The sequence below is a fragment of the Gnatocerus cornutus genome, chromosome 8 (assembly GCF_029298725.1).
Source record: "Gnatocerus cornutus isolate USDA-ARS CGAHR chromosome 8, icGnaCorn1.1, whole genome shotgun sequence".
NCBI classification, from domain to species: Eukaryota; Metazoa; Arthropoda; class Insecta; order Coleoptera; family Tenebrionidae; genus Gnatocerus; species Gnatocerus cornutus.
In genome coordinates, this window is record NC_142240.1 from 16,484,792 (window position 1) to 16,502,565 (window position 17,774).

Here is a 17,774-nt window from a genome sequence, read left to right on the forward strand (position 1 = left end):
CAGATACCGCAACAATCGACAACAACAGCAATGGCGGCTCCGGGTTGTTTTTGCACAGGCACATCCGGCATTCGCGCACATTGGGTGTCTCTTAAACCTTAAATCAGCCAAAATGTAACGACAACCTCTAAATTATTATGAAGCGGTGTGCCAAAGTTTTCGCAATTGTCTTTTTAATTTTTGTTAGTGTGGCAAGTGTGATAAAAGTATGCTTTTGTTTTTGGACCGGATTGCTAGATTCTCATCATAATTCAAAGGAAGTGGACGTATGGTTAGAACAGAACCATTTGGAGCAGTTCCGGGAGGTCTTCCTGCAGCGAGGTGGGTCGTTTTTTAATTCTAATTTAATTAATTTCAATTAAAACCGCAAATTCTGGTTTAAATTAATAGTCGGGCCATCGCCCGTCATTCTTCACTTGTTTACCCATTACCGCGACCTACTAGATTCCAGCGATTAGCGATTAATTAGGCCGAGCGCAAATGTTCAGGGGTGCAGGGAATAAAGGGTCGTAAGGCGCAGTATCACCCCGTCCATTTTCAGTCGCCCAGGGTTACGAACAAAGCTAGCTAACACTGCTGAGTGACTGCAGTCGCAGCCGAACTCCCACAGACCCAGCTGCTTTTCGCCCCATCAATTTTTACCATGGAACCCCTAAACGATGGTTCGACCCTTAAAATGGGTTTGTTGCTTCGGTTTCGGTTTTATTAAGTGGCCGCAAAATGTGGGATGACGATACTGAAATTTGCTCAATTGGCATGACCATGCAGCCGTCCGCTAGTGCCTCCTCTGGTAAGAAAAAAATTGATAACACGCCACTGATAACGAGAATGGTGGATGCGCCGGGAGAGAAAAATTCGATTTTTATAAATTTGAGGGGGTGACGAAAGGGGGTTTCTTTAAGTGTGTGCGTTATAACTTTTGATGGGGTTTTGGGCATTGATTGGTTGCAGTCACGACATGTCTTGGGTCGTTTTCGCGGATAAATTATGCACGGTAAATAAGCGCTTCGCGCGGTTTTATACATCATTTAAATCCGTTTGTTTAGTTAAAAATAGAAGTGCTTTCAACTACATTACCTACGAAATATTAGATTTGCTTTTTAATGGCAGCTTAAAAGAAACTCGTTATTTCCTTGTTTACTCTAAATAAAAATTTTATTATTCATTCTCAAGATAGCAATGGAACTTAGAACTTAGAAGATAAGATAGGAAGATAAGAAAGTTTAATTAGGATTAAGTAGAAATTAGTGTTTGACGCATTCAATTTATTTAATTTCCTTTTTTTCTTGATTCGTCTAAGAGGCTCTGTTTTTTAGTTGGTAGTTCTACTTCGTCTCTCTTTATCACTTTTCACATGATCGTCAGTTTTGAAAGAACTACCAACAAATACAGACCTTTTAAGCACTTTTTGAGCGCGCGAATTCATTCATTCGCTTTGCGCTCTCAGTTGAGGCACCTTTTTGTATTCTCCGACCCCAAAATCCCCCTTTTAATCTCTTCAAGAAACTTGCTTTTGTCTTTACCACCCTTACCTTCATTTGTTCAGTTCTTTCGAACGCTTTTATTATTACCAACTTTCGGTTGACGCGCAGAAAAAACAGCCAAAATCTCCTAATAAAGCGGGTTTTCCACGTTTTTCGAATAAATCTTATGTACTTAGTGCGTCATAAACTAAAGCCTCGCATGTATAAACCTCGGGATTTTCATGCAAATTAAAATATGCAAAGTGTGGTCGAGTAATATTGCCATGCGAACAGATTCTCAGCACATGAAAATGCATGTTTCGGTTGATTCAGCATAATGAATAACTCTTAATGACGTTGACAAAGCTGAGAATTCTGTTGAGTTTTGTGCTTCATTGATTTTATGAGGAGTAAATTATAAATGCTCAAGGCAACACGTATTGAAATGAAATGAAATGAAGAAGTAAATGACCTCGAAATGGATTTGTTTTATCTATGACCATTATTTCTCGATTTAGTGACATGAAATCCACAGCTGCAACAAAAGTCGTCAGCGGCGCCGCATTGATTTTCGGCGTGTTTTGAGGAGTCGTATCAAACACAACAATTTAACTTTCTCCGGTAACAAAGTATCCCACTTTCCCAACAAACTCCTGTTAAAAGTGGAAACAACTATAACTTTTATGACTCGCTTTATTCAGGAAATTATTTAAAAGTGGCCTTCGCTCCTTCGCACGATATCGACATTGCTAGCGCGTGCACGTGAAGCGGTCTTAAAAATCTTATCAGTGCGTAATGGCGCAATAAAAGTTTCAAGTTAATCAAGGGAATTCAAAACCGCGCTATCAATCCGCATGCTTTTGGTGTTGAATCACGACGAAGCCACCTGTTTCTTTCCTATTGAAATGCCAATTAGATAACAAATGTGATTATAATAAAAATTTGCTTTGTCATCCCAGGCATATCCCAGCTGGCCCAATGCGGGCAACTGGGCGATTTGCCAGAACTCCCCGCCCCCGACGAACAACGTCTCCAGAAAGCGGCTGCCTTGCTGCAACAGCGCCTTGTCCTCCGCCAGTGGCTCACAAAACACAACCTCCAACATTACTATCCCCGCCTTCTAAACCTCGAAGTTACCAGTTTGGAAGACGTGTATTGGTTAGAAGACACCAAAGCTAAGTCCATCTTGCAGAAAGACTTCGCCAAGTGGTCTGCTGCAAGACAATCCCTACCCACCTCCAAGCCCCGCCTTGAAACCTTGAAAGCTGATCTTTGGTCTGAGGTTGTTAAGTCCAGCAGCCACCAAGACGCGTGGACATGGGGTTGGTTGAATTTTAACGCACGTTACTCATTCACTAATGGGTGTTTTAGGAGGTATGTTGGTCGTTTCTGTTTCGGTTGCCGGGTTGGTAACGCTAGCAGCAATGACACAACCATCACTAGCCCCAGAAGCCAAACATTCACTATTACAGTACGTCACGGGGAAATATCTTCTGCCGTCGAATTGCAAGGTTAGCCTTATAATTTCAATTTCAAACTTTCAATATTGGAGATCTTTAGGTGATTTTCCATTGGTCCGACCCTCACCCTGTAGGTCACACAGTTTGCTTCACCGTACAGTTCTACCAACGTAATGGACAGCCTTATCCGATCTGTGATACAGACAATTTCGTCGTAGACGTTTCTGAAGGTACAAGGAAGATGGTAGTTATGACGGAGTTGGGCTCACCGACAGACCCCAACAGTGGAAACATAGCCAAAGTCAAGTTTACGGTACGGCACGCGGGACAGTACAGAATTAGCATTATGGTCAGCAACCAACATGTCGCTGGAAGTCCTTTTGTTAGGACTTTCATTGCCGGACCGGCTTACGCCCAAAGAACTGTGGTAGTGAGACATTGCAGCACTGTTGTCTGCACAGCTAACGTCGCACATTTGTTGTACATAGAGCCACGAGATGAGTACGGAAATATTTGTAGTTACGGTTCTGAGAATGATCCGACAGAGGTACCACCATTCTGATGATAAAAACACTTTTTATCCCAATTTTCACAGGGATATACTGTGCACATCACTCAACTAGGCACATATTCTAAAGAATCCAACCTGGACACTGACGACAATAATTTTACGACAGCTTTAGATTACGATTGGCAAAGTCAGCGAGTGAGTCTCCAACTCAAGTTCATCTACGAAGGTTGTTACCACACCACCATCAAATATAAAGGGACTGAGCTTCACAATGGAGATTTTGACATTATCGTTCTCAATAGTAAGTCCACCACTCTTCTAATTACACCGGGCAACACGATTTTTGTCGTCGGCGTAAAAGTTGATATTCTTATGTAATTTGATTCACTGGACACGATGGTGACCTTGAAAATTTTCTAGGACCCCCAGTTTTTGAGATATACAAAATAATCACTCATTTCAATTTAAAAGATCTTTTAGATGAAGAAAAATATCAACAAAGAAAAAAAACGGTTAACAGAATATTTTTTTGTTACTCTGATACCTTCATCTTGAGATGATTTTGCACTCAAATTAGAAGTTTTTTTATGTCTCAAAAAATAGACGTCCCCCTAAATTTTCAAGGTCACCATCGTGTTCTTCGATCAAAATTACATAGGGTACACTAATTTTTATGAAGACGACATGTTTTAACTTTTATTTTGTCCACTTTAAAGGTATAGACTCTACTTTGGTCAATAAAAACGTGGCGTCCAAGAACCACAATATTTGTTACGAAGCAAAACTGATCGGAGTCAACAGCGAGAGATTGCCGAAACCGAAGAAAGTCATGTGTTACGTCTCACCCAAACAACTCATCGTCAAAGAGTTTATTTTGAAGTTCATTCCGAAGAGGTTGTACACTTTTAGGCTGTGTCCATCCACTAAGGTACTCTTCTTGGAAAGTTAAACTTTACCTATCCTTGCTTCGATTTCAGTTTAGTTTCCAAACTGACAGCCCCTCTAAGGTTCTTGACAACTCTACGGGCTTTTTCATGGTAGATGATGGTTGTCAGCCCAAAATTGAGCTTCTTTCACGAGAGCGAAATGTTATCGCTGCCACTTTTGCGCAGTTTCTCCTCAAAAATATGGGAGGCTCCGAAACGTTTAAAGACAAGCAGGACTTCTTTTACCACGAGGTGCGGAAGTACCACCAGAAGCACTACCACGAGAAGCTGTCTATGAAAGTTAACAGAGAAAAACTGTTGGAGTCGAGTATGAAGGCGACGAAGAATTTTTCAGTGAGCGAATGGTGTCGCAATTTTGAGATAACTTTCCAAGGGGAGCAAGGTAAAAAGGGGGTTTATTTTGTTTGTGAAAATGACTCTGTCTTTATAGGTATTGACTGGGGCGGCCTCCGTCGCGAGTGGTTTGAACTAATCTGCGCTCAGCTCTTCGACGCCAAGAATGGTCTTTTTACAAGTTTCCACGAAGGCCAACAGTCTTTGGTGCATCCTAATCCTAACCGTCCTTCGCATTTAAAATTGCGCCACTACGAATTCGCCGGGAAAGTAGTTGGTAAATGTCTGTACGAAAGCGCTCTAGGGGGATCCTATCGTCAATTGGTACGAGCGCGCTTCACCCGCTCTTTCTTAGCCCAAGTAATCGGTCTAAGAGTTCACTACAAATACTTCGAACAAGACGACCCCGATCTCTACCTATCCAAAATAAAATACCTCCTTGAAAACGACATCGACCAAATCGAAACCGAACTCTATTTCGTCGAAGAACAATACGATTCTTCCGGTCAACCCCTTAAAACCGTCGAACTCATTCCTAACGGTTCTAAACTTCGCGTCCGCAACGCCACGAAACTTCAATACTTAGATGCGTTAGCGCAATACCGTCTTGCAACGAGCATCAAAGACGAAATGGAGTCTTTCCTCAAAGGCCTCAACGAGCTCATCCCCGACAATCTCTTAAGCATTTTCGACGAAAACGAACTGGAAGTAAGCACTCCCGAAACAGAAGCGTGTAATTTTAATAATATTTGTTTAAATTGGCCTTCCAGTTGTTGCTTTGTGGAACGGGGCAGTACAGCATTGCCGATTTCAAATTACATCATGTGATCAACGGAAACTCAGCAGAGTTCCGACGAATCGTCGGATGGTTCTGGGCAGCGATAGGAAACTTCACGCAGGAAGAAATGGCGAGACTGCTGCAGTTTACGACGGGATGCTCCCAGTTGCCACCCGGCGGGTTTAAGGAGCTCACGCCGAAGTTTCAGATAACGGCGGCGCCGACGTTTGGGAATCTTCCGACCGCGCACACTTGGTATAATCTTTTACGATGATTGTCATGTTTTGACTGGTTGTTTTTTAGTTTCAACCAACTCTGCCTGCCGGACTACGACTGTTACGAGCATTTCGAAAAGTCACTTCTTTTGGCTATAAGCGAAGGAACTGAAGGATTTGGCATGGTCTAGGTCTCATTTACATTAGTCATTGCACTCTTTAGCGATTTTATTATCATTCACTCGTACAAACACAGTGATATATTACAGTTTCCTGTAAAATATAATCAAAGTATGAACGAATTAGTGTACAGATTGTGATAATATTGTAATATGGTGTTCATTAAAGTACTAATTTAGGTTATTAGGCTGTGCGCAGTCATCGCTTTTAGATTTAGAGCTTACGATCTTTCAACATTTGTAACGCAGTATTCATTTGTACTTAAGTTAATGCGTACCTGACTTAATTTAATTTATCTAATCACAAATGTATGTTTGTTGTACATTAAACTGAACGATTGTTTGACTTGTAACTAAAACAGTTCTATTTTTCTTGGGACCAGTGAGTTTCAACTGTTTATAACATAGTGCTTACATGATGACAATAGATTTAAAACGCCTTGTAGACATAAGATGCAGATTCAGTGCTGTTAGAACGTTTTATAACTCATAAATTCTTGACGTAGTCTATTAAATTCTATCCATAGAAAGAGTATCGTTATATTACCCATTACGATTCTGCGATTATACGATGTAAATATTAAAAATATACTTGAAAAGAAGCCAATACTTTCAATACCAACAACCAGAAAAAAAACGGAAGTTTGTCTTTGATAAAAAAAAATACAGGAACAGCTGAACGTTGATATGAACAAAACAGGCTCCTTCAATCAAAGACATGACGTGTGATTTCAGAGGTGACTCAAGGGTGAGATTTTTTAACGCTCGATAAATTATTTGTCAAAGTCCCGAATTAATTATCTTTACAAAATCTGCACAAACAATCACTTCTCAAAACTACACTCTGTTATCTCAGCTCCAGAATATTGACAAAAGTGTCCCTCCGACCTTTCCATGCACGCAAGCGCGGCATTTTGAATTAAATCTTTATTTGAATACAATATGCAATAAATCTTAATCGTGTAAAATCCGAAAAAACTCCTGTAAAATTACAATGCTGGCAACATCAAGTACGCGGCATGTTGCAAAACGGCCCACGAAACTTGCATGAACTCCTTCGTGTTTTCCCACCAATTCTTCATCAAATCTTTGTTTGTTTTGCACACCTTTTCGTATTTCTCGCTCATTTCCGCTAATTGATTTTCTAAACTATCGATTTTGCGGCTCATCTCATCCCTGAGGGAATAAACTCGACTGACTTCTTGTTTCAAGCGACTGTAACCTTCAGCTCTTATTTTATAATCCCTGAAAACCGAAAAAAATTGGGTACATACTAAATCTATGGGAACCCACTGTGTTAATTTATTCAGCGCTTTTTTCTCGTCTTCTGCGTCTTCTAGTTGTGTCTCCAAGAATCTGATGGTTTCGGTTAATGTGTTTGTTGTTCCTTCCGCACTTTTTATCTCACATTCTCTCTCTTTCACCTATAAAATAAACAGAAGTTAGTCATCAGGGGATGGGGTGTAAGGGTAGCGTGACTCATGCCACCCCGCAAATCGAAATTCTCGTTTCGTGGAAACGCGTGACTCATTCGAGGATATCAAATTTGATAATATGATGCTGCGGCTGACCCTCTTCTATTTTTGCCAGTCACTTTTCATTTATGAATAAACCTAGACGAGATGGGGAATTCCTACTCACGACGCTACGAAATATGACCTTGCTGTAATTTCGTTGGATCAAGATTTCAAGTTTAGATAAGAGCCCCGGGGAAAGGGGGCCTTTCGGTGACACATATTTAATGGATTAAACGAAAAAGATAAAACAGACTTCGTATCTCATTATTATTACAACTTACTTTATCTACCAGACTCTTATTTTCCTCCTTTATTGCTTTTAGCTCATTTCTATGTTTATAGAGCTCTTGTTCTAAACGCTTCATGTAGATATTTTTCGTGTTAATTTCGTTCTTCATGTTCTCGACTTCAGTACAAGAGTTCTCGAATTTGTTTTTCAGCTCGTCTAATTCCTTTTGTAGGACAACTTTTGCCTACAAAAACTTGTTTGTATTTTTATTCTCGTGTCTGTGAGACGTTACGGCTAATAATGAGTTATTTTCCATTCGGACATTTTGTAAGACAATTTCGATTCGTTGGTACTCTCCCATTACTTCCACACGTTTGGAACACTCAGAATGGTTGAGATCCTTCAGGCAATCGACTTGTTTTTCCAAGTTGCTGATCTGTTGAATTATCTTCGATAATATTTTTATTAACATGATTTACAAGGTGGATAAACTGTTGTTTATTATAACCGCGCGCAAACAAAACAAACAAATCCTGCTTTATTGAAACAGCGATAACCCAATTCTCCCGAAAAGTTACATCTCTTTTTCCAGAAATAGCGAAATGACATAAGATGACTTCATGTAATAATCCCGACGTTTAATTATGTATCGTGGGGTGACAAACCTGCTCCTGGCGTCGCCGTAATGACTCAGATACCATCGCGAGGCGTTTTTTGCTACGGCGCCAAACGAACACAAGCATACGGTGGTAAACCAATAATTCGAGCCGACGCTCCTTTTCGTCGCGTCCAGACGGCGTCTCTTGCATGTCAACCAGTGGAGGTCTAGGCGTCGCATGCAACACCACCGAGGCACCGCCGACGGGACGCTTGGCTCTAATGCAAAAGTTATTAGAGGGTCATTAGGGGGAGGCGCCCCTGAATTCTGGCAACTCAATATACAGAGAGTGACGTCAGAAGGGGTGCATTTTATAGTAAGTTATAACAGTACCACCTACTAACATATATTTTTATGGATATGAATAGCTTGTGGTTTGTCCCGTGCTGAGTGATAATTTAATCAATGGCCTTAAAATTATTAATAGAATCAATTTTTAACATCCTGCCATGATCATGTGTAGAGTACCCAAAGTGAATAATCATATAGGATAGGTAAGGTGGATCGGGAAAAGCGCGGGTTTTCCCACAATTTATCCTTCCGGACAGTGATTCACTCTCATTGTTGTTAACTTTACAAACAAACCCACTACTTTCTTGTTAGGTGAACCACCACTTCATTAGTATGATAACAATGACGTGAAGGTCAACCAGAGTCTCAAAACCAGTAAAAAGTTCGTTTGAAAATGGAAAACTTTGACATTTAATTCCGAAAAGATACATACTTCTTTTGTGTACTTTTGGTCGGTGTTATCTCAGCCACAGTTTTGGATTTCTTCAGTGTCCTCTGTTTGGCCTCCATATCATCGAGGACTTTCTTCAGTTTGATCTGGACGCTCTCATCACGCGCTAGTGTTGCGGTGAACTTTCGGGAGGATGGAACTGGGGTTCTTTCCGGTCTGGGGGTGGGTTTGATACCATCCCCTGCACCCTTCATTTTTAAAGTGTTTTCGCGACTGAGCTTTGACATGTGGGCGATTTTTTGACAAAGTTTTTTTAGAGAGGTGTTTTGTTTCCAAGATCACTTCAAGCGAAATATTTTTAGAATTTATTAGTGGCGAGACTTTCCCCGAACCTGCTTGTGATTAGGTCGCTATTTGACGCACTTGTCACAGAATAGAAAGCGAAAATATTCCGCGGCTTTGATAGTTTTTTATTGGGAGCAGAGAGCACATTTAGTTTGAGAGGCTTTAAAGTTGTTGACATGTTGGTAGCACTGTTTTTTTTACAATTTTGACGTGTATGTAAATGTGAATAGTGTCATTCGATTTGTCTTATTCGCTTACTTTTGTCCTCAAAATTTCAAATTCTTATCATTTGCATTTTCTGAGAAAAATGGCAAAACGTATACAGTAGACTCTCGATAATTTGAAACTCAAGGGACGTGGCAAAAAGTTCAAATTATCGAGAATTCAAAATATAGTGTGATTCAGAGAGAAATTCAAATTATAGAGTGTTGGCGGAAAAAAGTTTTCGATTTTACTTCAAATTAACGAGGGGGCCAAAATGCATTGAATTTTTTTAATTTATCGAGAGAAATTGAAAGGACCGAGAAAAGTCTTATCGAAAAAAATTATCGAGAGTTTACAACAGTTTACAACAGTGAATGGGTTAAGAACTTTATTCAAAATTATATTAATCTAGAGAAAAAAGGTTCTTCCTTGAAGGACTTGGGACTCTTGTAAAGGCATTTGGGGCCTGTGTTCGTCCCAAGGTCGTGAAACTAATCCAATTATATTTGTTTGGGTTACAGTTAAATATCTCCAATGTTCTTCTGTTTATTTTTTCTGATAACGTTAAAGTGTCGGAAGCACTCGTGAAATGTTTACCATTTGTGGAAATGAGTGTGATATAACACGCGACAATGTTTGTTAAGTGCGTTTTAATTTGTCTATTTTGTATTCCAAGTTAATTGCGTTATTATGTTCATTTATCTGAACTCTTTTCTTCCAGTTCTTCAATATTCCTCCATTTTTCCACAAAATGTGGTTACCACTTAAATAAAAGTGTAATAAGTTCCCAGAACCGTTTCCATCGATAAATTATGCATAAGTGTAAACTTGATCTTGAGCTGCGTATTGTAAAATAACCGCAGTGCCAATTCTAAAAATAGCTCAGGTGGTACCAATTATAAAAATAGCATGTTTGTACCAATGGTAAAAACGTCATCGCAGGGCTTGCCTCCGTGACGTCAGTCGTGGTAAAACCCCGTGATTGCGCTCGTTGGAGAAAGTCCTGCAGCTGTTCCTGCTGTTATCATCTCCACCTCCTGCTGTCGATCGGGATTTGAACTTGCGCGGTGGTTCCAATGACGTCCAGTCGTTGATCACGTGTACATCGTCCAATCACGTTCAGTCTCGGTGCTGGTCCGTTCCGCGAATTGCTGTGCGCTCATCGCTTCTTAAAATAAGTCTTTTCGGACTTCATTTTGCTCTCGTTTGTTCCGAGGTGTGGTGGCAGGATAAAATCGCTCCTTCAAAGTGTTATCAGACTGGTTTTGGAAGGACGACAGTGCACGTGGAGTTCTGTTAGTGATGACCTTGAAAGTTTTCAAGAATTTCAGTGTGACCAATCGGTATTATGCGTGAGGTGAGTTGGTGTTCAAGTGTTTCAACTTTTCGCATCATCATGTAATTTTCGTTACGTCCGCATCTCATTAAATAAAAATCGCTCCTTTTTCTCCTCAAGGATCTGTAACGGGAGAAGCGTCGCCGTGTCTTACGTATAAATAGTCAATCATGGAAGAGAGCAATTTAGGTGTGTAAAATCAGTGTTTCTTCTTTTTTTTTTCTTCTTTTTGATTTTGTTTTGTTTGCGACGCATGCTAGACTTGTTGCGCTTACTTGTCTCATAGAGAAAGTTCTGTCTTTGCCAAACAATGAAGACACGCCGAAATCGCACGCTTCGGGGAAACAAAGTTTGACGGGACGATCAAAAGCGACGCGAATTTTATATTTATAGACTAATGCAGCTCCATATCGCCCGTGTTTCCGTGCTAATATCTACGTAAACTTTGATACTAATGTTTAACACAAATAATAACATCTAGTCGTCGCGGATAACACTATCAAAACAAATGAATCAGAAAATGTTAATTGCAGATTTCTATTTTTTATCATGGGTCATCGCTCTATTTCTTAAAATTAGGCGTTTTTTATCGAAGAATTAACAATTTTTTAGCGTGCATCATCGTTCATTTTTAAATATACGTACTCTAATCCAAGATCCAAGTCTGTAGGCGTTGGAATTGTCTAACACCTCGTTCCAATTTTTTTTTTGAAATTTGTTTCCTGTTTAGCGCCCGAACAATTTTAGTCTCATTAATTCTATCGGTATTTATGAAAGAATTTGACGGGGGAAAGAAAACAAATTTTTGGCACTACGAGGGTCATTTTTCGTGGAAATTTTGAGCAATGAATGGAATATTTTCTTTCGGCTCAGTCCATTTTACGGACTATGCAAAATCATTTTAAGTTTTAAGAGACTAAAAATATCTGATGATTAGTTTTGCGACTATTGAAGATGTTTATATTTTTTGGGGCACATTTTTGTTACATTTATCGACCATTTATTTTAAATTTGATAGATTTCAATTTTTTAAGTGAAAATCTGAAGTTTATACACAAAATCAGTTTGCGATTAACTTTAGCTACTAAACCTAAATATTTTTTGTGATTCACATTGATAAACAACTTAAAATTTCGAGTTATCTGACTCATTGGAGCTTCAGGTTACATTTCAATTATAATTAGATAACTTGAGTTTGACGACCAAAGTTTTAATTAATTTCCATTTCCACAATTAATATCATTTATATAAAGCGCTAAATAATCAATTTTTAAAAATTATAGAAAATTAACCATTTAATTTCAATATTTTGGCGCGAAATTTGTGCAAAAATCCCTCAAGGCCCTTTCCTTGGCCCTCTACTTTTTCACGCACCTGTATCACATTCCCCGTAATTACATGCTCGCTTGCAATTACGAGAATATCACAATTCGCAGAAGCAACCGGCGATTAGTTTTTTTGCCGTTTATTGTTATTATTAGCAAAATAATTTTTAGCGATAATTAACTCGGTCGCTAGAACGAAACGCGCGAGAATTTCCAGAATTCGTTTACAATGTTGTTTATTAGTAAACACAACTTTTACCGTTGCGTTATTGCATAAAATTTTGAAGTCAATAGGGCTTCGAGGTAAGCAATGACGTCAAACAGAGAAAGAAAGGTAGCAACCTGTTTGCTGAAATCCATTAAAATTTAGAAAGTTGCATTGATTGCTGACGCACGTATTGAAAATGTGTCGGCGAAATACCAGAAAAATCGAAAAGTGCGTACATGTTATGTAATTGTATTGTAATATTACAGCGTTCGGCTGGTGTTCAATCCAGGGGTTAATGCTTCTCAAAAATGGCCTACACTTGACTTCTCCTGATTTCCTTGTGATTTCGTCCAACCTCTACTTATTTTTTTTGTAATTTCGTCTAAATTTCCCTGATTTTCTTGTGTTTCGTTTAAATTTCCCTTATTTGCTTGTGATTTCGTCCAAATTCCCTTTATTTTCTTGCGATTTTGTCCAACTTCCCCTTATTTCTTTGTTATTTCGTAAAACTTCTCCTGAATTTCTTGTGATTTTGTCTAACGTCTACTTATTTCCATGTAATTTCGTCTTAATTCCCCTAATTTTCTTGTGTTTTCGTCCAACTTCCCCTTATTTCCTTGTGATTTTATCCAACTTTTCCGTATTTTTTTGTAATGTCGTCTAGTTTTTGTCCAACTTTCCCTTATTTTTTTGTGATTTCGTAAAACTTTCCCTGATTTCCTATTGACTGCCCCTAATGTTTTAATGATGTCCTCTGATTGTCTTGAGATTTCCAAACGATTTCCCCTGATTTCCTAAGACTGATACACTGATTTCCCAGGGAGGTTAACCCCTCGTGTTCAACCCTTGAAACACTTTTAATCCTTTTTTTTTATGGAGTTACACGTAACGTCCCGATTTAGAAATTATGTTAATTGTTTGATAAGTGATATTTATTTTAATTTGGCTGAGACAATTATATAATTCATTTGCAAATACTATTGTTTACTGTAGGTACACAGATTACGCATGCCATAGATGGGTTGTTGGTTAACTACTAATGTGTGGAGGTTGTTTTAAGGCTTAACCTGAAGTCGCTCTGAATTCCGCCAATAACAAAGCTTGCGTAGATGGTAGGTTTTTTTCTCATTCTTCATTTTTCATATTTCCATTAAAACTCACCTTCACTGTAGCTCCAATTCAAGAATTTGTTTCTTTAGAACAAACCGTCGACAATGCCGGAGGGATGCGCGATGAAACTATCAACATAAGTGATGTCAGTAAGTACCAAATTCCATCATCTTACTTTTCCCCACTCATGTCTTTTCCTTCCTCCAGTTGAAGTTATCGAAACTGATCCGGACTTCAAAGAGTCCACGATGTACAACGGAGGAGGTGAAATCCTGCAACCAGTCGTCCAACAACAGCAACAACCCCATCAGAGTCGCCGTCGCGCCTTCGTTAAAATAATCGAACAACCGGCATCCAAAGCTTTGAGATTTCGATATGAGTGTGAAGGAAGATCAGCTGGATCGATTCCTGGAGCTTCCAGCACTCCAGAAAACAAGACTTTTCCTTCAATCCAGGTCGTGGGATACCAAGGAAGAGCTGTAGTTGTCGTTTCTTGCGTTACCAAGGATGAACCGTTTAAACCTCATCCCCATAATTTGGTCGGGAGGGAAGGGTGCAAGAAGGGGGTTTGCACCATGGAGATTTCGTCAGAAACTATGTGTGTGACGTTCTCGAATCTGGGAATTCAGTGTGTTAAGAAGAAGGACATTGAGAGTGCGTTGAGGTTGAGGGAGGAGATCAAAGTTGACCCTTTCATGAGTAAGGCGATCGAAAAAAATCAATGACAACTATAACACTTGAATTCCAGCTGGTTTCAACCACCGGAATCAACCCACATCTATTGACCTGAACGCCGTCAGACTGTGCTTCCAAGTGTTCTTGGAAGGTGAGCGCAGGGGTAAATTCACTGTTCCTTTAACCCCCGTGGTCAGCGAGCCCATTTACGACAAGAAAGCGATGAGCGATCTCCTAATAGTCAAGCTCTCACACTGCAACAGTTATGTAGATGGAGGCCGCAACGAAATCATTCTTCTCTGCGAAAAAGTAGGTAACTTCACTCAACCCCCGACACAATTAACTTTTTTCTTCAGGTAGCAAAAGAGGACATCCAAGTCCGGTTTTTCGAAGAGAGGAACGGAAAGATCTGTTGGGAAGGCTTCGGCGACTTCCAGCCCTCTCAAGTCCACAAACAAACAGCGATCTCTTTCAAAGCACCGCGTTATCACACTCTAGACATCACCGAGCCCGTGAAAGTCTTCATTCAGTTAAGAAGACCGTCAGATGGGGCCACCAGCGAAGCTCTTCCCTTTGAGTTTTTACCTTTAGATTCAGGTAGGCCTTTATACTGGTCGTTTAGACGAAACTACGCGAAAAAGGGGAATTATAACTTGTTTAACGCGCTGTTGGCGGGCGAGTCCAAACCCCCCATACCGCAGGAAGAAAAACAAATCGAAAAGTCTGTTGAAATCGTAGAGACTAACAACAACGATATTTTTATTGAGGACGAAAAAACGTGGCCTGAGAAACCCCCGGAGGCCCCCAAACAAACTGAAGAGAAGTCGTTTAATGAGTTGATCAGCCAAGTCGCGGAACTTGACGAAATCTATTCTGAGACTCAAGCGCGTCTTCTTAATGACGCTTTGCAAGACGTGGAAAAGCCCCAATTTGAAGAGTCCTTCGATGATGGTAAAACCTATTCGAGTTTGCAGCTCGCTTTTAAAAACCCCGTAGAAATCGAGGAGACCAACGATGTTGAAATAATCGAACCTGCGAGTCCTGTTATCGATCTCAATGCCCGGAACAAAAGAGAGAGCGAGCCGGAGAAACCACCCTTGCCGCCTAAACGCACGAAAAAAATTGAAACCTACATTGGTAACTCGATTCAAGATTTGAATGAACCTAATCGGTTTGGTACTCCCCGAGCTTCAGTAAGTCGCTCTCATTCTTTCAATTTAACACGGCCTCAATCGCAAGAGTTGGTGCTTCCGGCGAAGTTACCCCCAACTCCTTGCTCCACGTTACCAAACCCTAAGAAAAAGGGACTTTTCTCCAAGTTGTTTGGTCGTAAAAGTAAAACGCCTGGTGCGTCAAGAGAGACGAGTTTGTCGCCGTCGTATCGAACTGAGAATTTAGGCTGCAGCGCGGGGAACATTTCCACTGCTTCGGCGAATAGCATAAGAATCCCGTTGAAAGACAGCCCCCCTACGAGTCTCAATAATCTCAACCAAACTGTCAACCAAGACGCAGAGATGGAAGATGTGACTCTTAATTTAGATCTAACAGAAGCTGAACATTACGCTTTGTACACCGCGATGGCCCCACATGCCACGCAAAGCGAATTCGATGAAATGTCGTGCTATTATGCGCCAGTTGAAGGAGGAAAGATTCTCACAAGTAGTGAAATGTTGGCAAGACTGACGTCGAAAACGTGAAGAGTTTTTTGTTTTGTTTTGTAACACTTGTTACCTTTTGTACCTATTTTGATAATTGCATGATTAAGTTATTGATGCAATATCCACTTTTTTGACATGTTTATTTATGTGAGTATATTTTTAGAACCGGGTATGCTTAAACGAAAGAGGCAAAAATTTCATGACCCCAGCCAACTGTTGAGACAGGTTGAGGAAAGAGATCAGCAGAGTAAGTTTTTTTATTGTATAACGGTGAAGGGGGTCATTTTTAAAGACTGGTTGTTGATTGGCTGTTCTGTACCAATCACCAATCATTTATCTAGTCATGTGACATTGTTTGTAATTCTTATTGGCTGCGTTGGACTTTTGACACGTTTATTACGATTTACTAGGTGTTTGTTTTTTTTCCTAGTCCCTATAAATTCTAGTCACTGTTATTGTTTATTTTCACTGGAATGATTATCAACAGTTACAATTTCAAGTGTGTTGTTTATTGTTCGGAAAGTTGCAAAGGTAGATTGTTAGAGTTTTTTAAAAGCTTTATATCTTTATATCAGCTGGAATATTAAAGTTTTTTTACCAGTAAAAAGTGTTTTATTGTCTTGAAGTTGCAGCAGATTCATTTACGGATCAAAAGGTACATTTGTGTGATTTGCGTATATCATAAAGTGCATGAATTTCCACTTTTTTCACTTATTGCATGATTGCCACTTAACGTTTTTTATTACTAACATTAATTATTAATTTTTATGCAGTTTTCACATCGTTTGTTTTTGTAGGAAACCAACCGTACTTACTGAACATTCCAATGGACGGCATCAAAGTGGAGCCCCGAGGTAATAAATTTTTAATTTTCTAACTTTTTTTATACTTATTGTGTTTTTTCTTCAGACAAAGCGCCTTCTCCGTACGGCGGTCAGATGTTTGAGGCTGTAAGCTCCGCCCATGTCTCCCCCCAATATATGGGAGCCACTCCCCCTCCCGTTGATGTTGTTTTTACCCCAAATGTCCTCCCTTCCATAGAGGCCCTCAACAATTACTTGCCACCAAGTTCTGTTCCTGTTAATATTAGCTGGAATGTTACTCAACAAAATGATTTATCTAATGTTACCAGTCTATTTAACTTGGACAGTCAACAGCCGGAGTTGAAACCTATTGAGTTGAATTCGGGTGACTTCAGTGCTCTTGAAGCGAGTAATTTATCAGACACTTTCATGCAAAATGTGTCTTTGAGTGATATCGGGCGTGTGGATCAAAATATGACCGATAGTTTGACACGGCTGGCGAATAGCGAACTTGATAAGATTTGTCAGGATGATATTTATAAACATTGAATGGTGGCGTGCTAACCGGAAAGGTGCTAAAACAGGACGCAGCGTGGTGCAAGAAATGATCTGTTTTTGTTAATATATAATAGCAATATTTTTGTTGCATGTTGCGGCGTCTCATAGAGAAATATTGTTGGCGATGTAATCGTTCTATTGTTGATTTTACTCCTTATGTTTAGTATGTTGGTCTTTACGATATATTATTTAAATGAAGTGCAAGTATTGATCATGAAGAATATTTTTAGATTGTAGATTTAGAATATGACACAATTTCAGAGATATTAAATTCGAGCTCACTTCGCCATGTTGTGATTTTTAAATTCTTTTATATTTTTTGTAAAAATGTCATTTTATATTTTCACATATTTCTAAATGTGTAATAAACTTTGTTATTTATGCCCAGATTCTTAATGAGCCAAGTTCGAAAAAATAAAGAAATTCCTCTGATTCAAAATTTTAACCAACCTAAGAAAACGAAAGTAACTATAAAGTGGACAAGTTCTGGGGTTTTTCCGACTCCGAAGTTGCAGCTTTTGAAGGATTTGTCTTTTGAGTCATGGTTGGCTGCGCTGGCTGTCACCTGACCTGTCACATT

At 39.5% G+C, this 17,774-nt stretch overlaps 4 protein-coding genes across 10 annotated transcripts; 3 read left to right on the forward strand and 1 right to left on the reverse strand.

Moving 5' to 3' along the window:
• Position 1: 1 nt before the first annotated feature.
• LOC148170437 (apoptosis-resistant E3 ubiquitin protein ligase 1) lies at positions 2 to 6,488 on the forward strand. 2 transcript variants are annotated; one of them, XM_088043010.1, is made up of 10 exons: positions 2 to 321; positions 2,423 to 2,785; positions 2,835 to 2,974; positions 3,024 to 3,470; positions 3,519 to 3,735; positions 4,151 to 4,362; positions 4,412 to 4,763; positions 4,812 to 5,422; positions 5,476 to 5,747; positions 5,796 to 6,488. In XM_088043010.1, the coding sequence occupies exons 1-10, from the start codon at positions 138 to 140 to the stop codon at positions 5,896 to 5,898; spliced, it is 2,901 nt and encodes a 966-aa protein (XP_087899136.1). In that variant the 5' UTR covers positions 2 to 137; the 3' UTR covers positions 5,899 to 6,488. The 2 variants fall into 2 exon arrangements, with proteins under 2 accessions (XP_087899136.1, XP_087899137.1); XM_088043011.1 differs by having other exon boundaries at positions 5,485 to 5,747.
• Positions 6,489 to 6,870: 382 nt separating this feature from the next.
• LOC148170438 (uncharacterized) lies at positions 6,871 to 9,263 on the reverse strand. The gene is made up of 6 exons (XM_088043863.1): positions 9,015 to 9,263; positions 8,298 to 8,508; positions 7,925 to 8,068; positions 7,685 to 7,876; positions 7,180 to 7,310; positions 6,871 to 7,131 (listed from the first exon to the last, which is right to left on the reverse strand). The coding sequence occupies exons 1-6, from the start codon at positions 9,257 to 9,259 to the stop codon at positions 6,876 to 6,878; spliced, it is 1,179 nt and encodes a 392-aa protein (XP_087899989.1). The 5' UTR covers positions 9,260 to 9,263; the 3' UTR covers positions 6,871 to 6,875.
• A 1,523-nt stretch (positions 9,264 to 10,786) lies between these two features.
• On the forward strand, positions 10,787 to 15,885 carry LOC148170439 (embryonic polarity protein dorsal-like). 6 transcript variants are annotated; one of them, XM_088043943.1, is made up of 6 exons: positions 10,788 to 10,878; positions 10,978 to 11,046; positions 13,563 to 13,649; positions 13,708 to 14,199; positions 14,249 to 14,484; positions 14,532 to 15,885. In XM_088043943.1, the coding sequence occupies exons 2-6, from the start codon at positions 11,028 to 11,030 to the stop codon at positions 15,870 to 15,872; spliced, it is 2,175 nt and encodes a 724-aa protein (XP_087900069.1). In that variant the 5' UTR covers positions 10,788 to 10,878; positions 10,978 to 11,027; the 3' UTR covers positions 15,873 to 15,885. The 6 variants fall into 6 exon arrangements, with proteins under 6 accessions (XP_087900071.1, XP_087900069.1, XP_087900070.1 ...); XM_088043944.1 differs by having other exon boundaries at positions 13,590 to 13,649; XM_088043947.1 differs by lacking the exon at positions 10,978 to 11,046 and adding an exon at positions 13,384 to 13,502 and having other exon boundaries at positions 10,791 to 10,878.
• Positions 15,886 to 15,968: 83 nt separating this feature from the next.
• On the forward strand, positions 15,969 to 17,575 carry LOC148170440 (uncharacterized). Its single transcript, XM_088043949.1, has 3 exons — positions 15,969 to 16,080; positions 16,631 to 16,687; positions 16,743 to 17,575. The coding sequence occupies exons 1-3, from the start codon at positions 15,969 to 15,971 to the stop codon at positions 17,183 to 17,185; spliced, it is 612 nt and encodes a 203-aa protein (XP_087900075.1). The 3' UTR covers positions 17,186 to 17,575.
• The last annotated feature ends 199 nt before the right edge of the window (positions 17,576 to 17,774 follow it).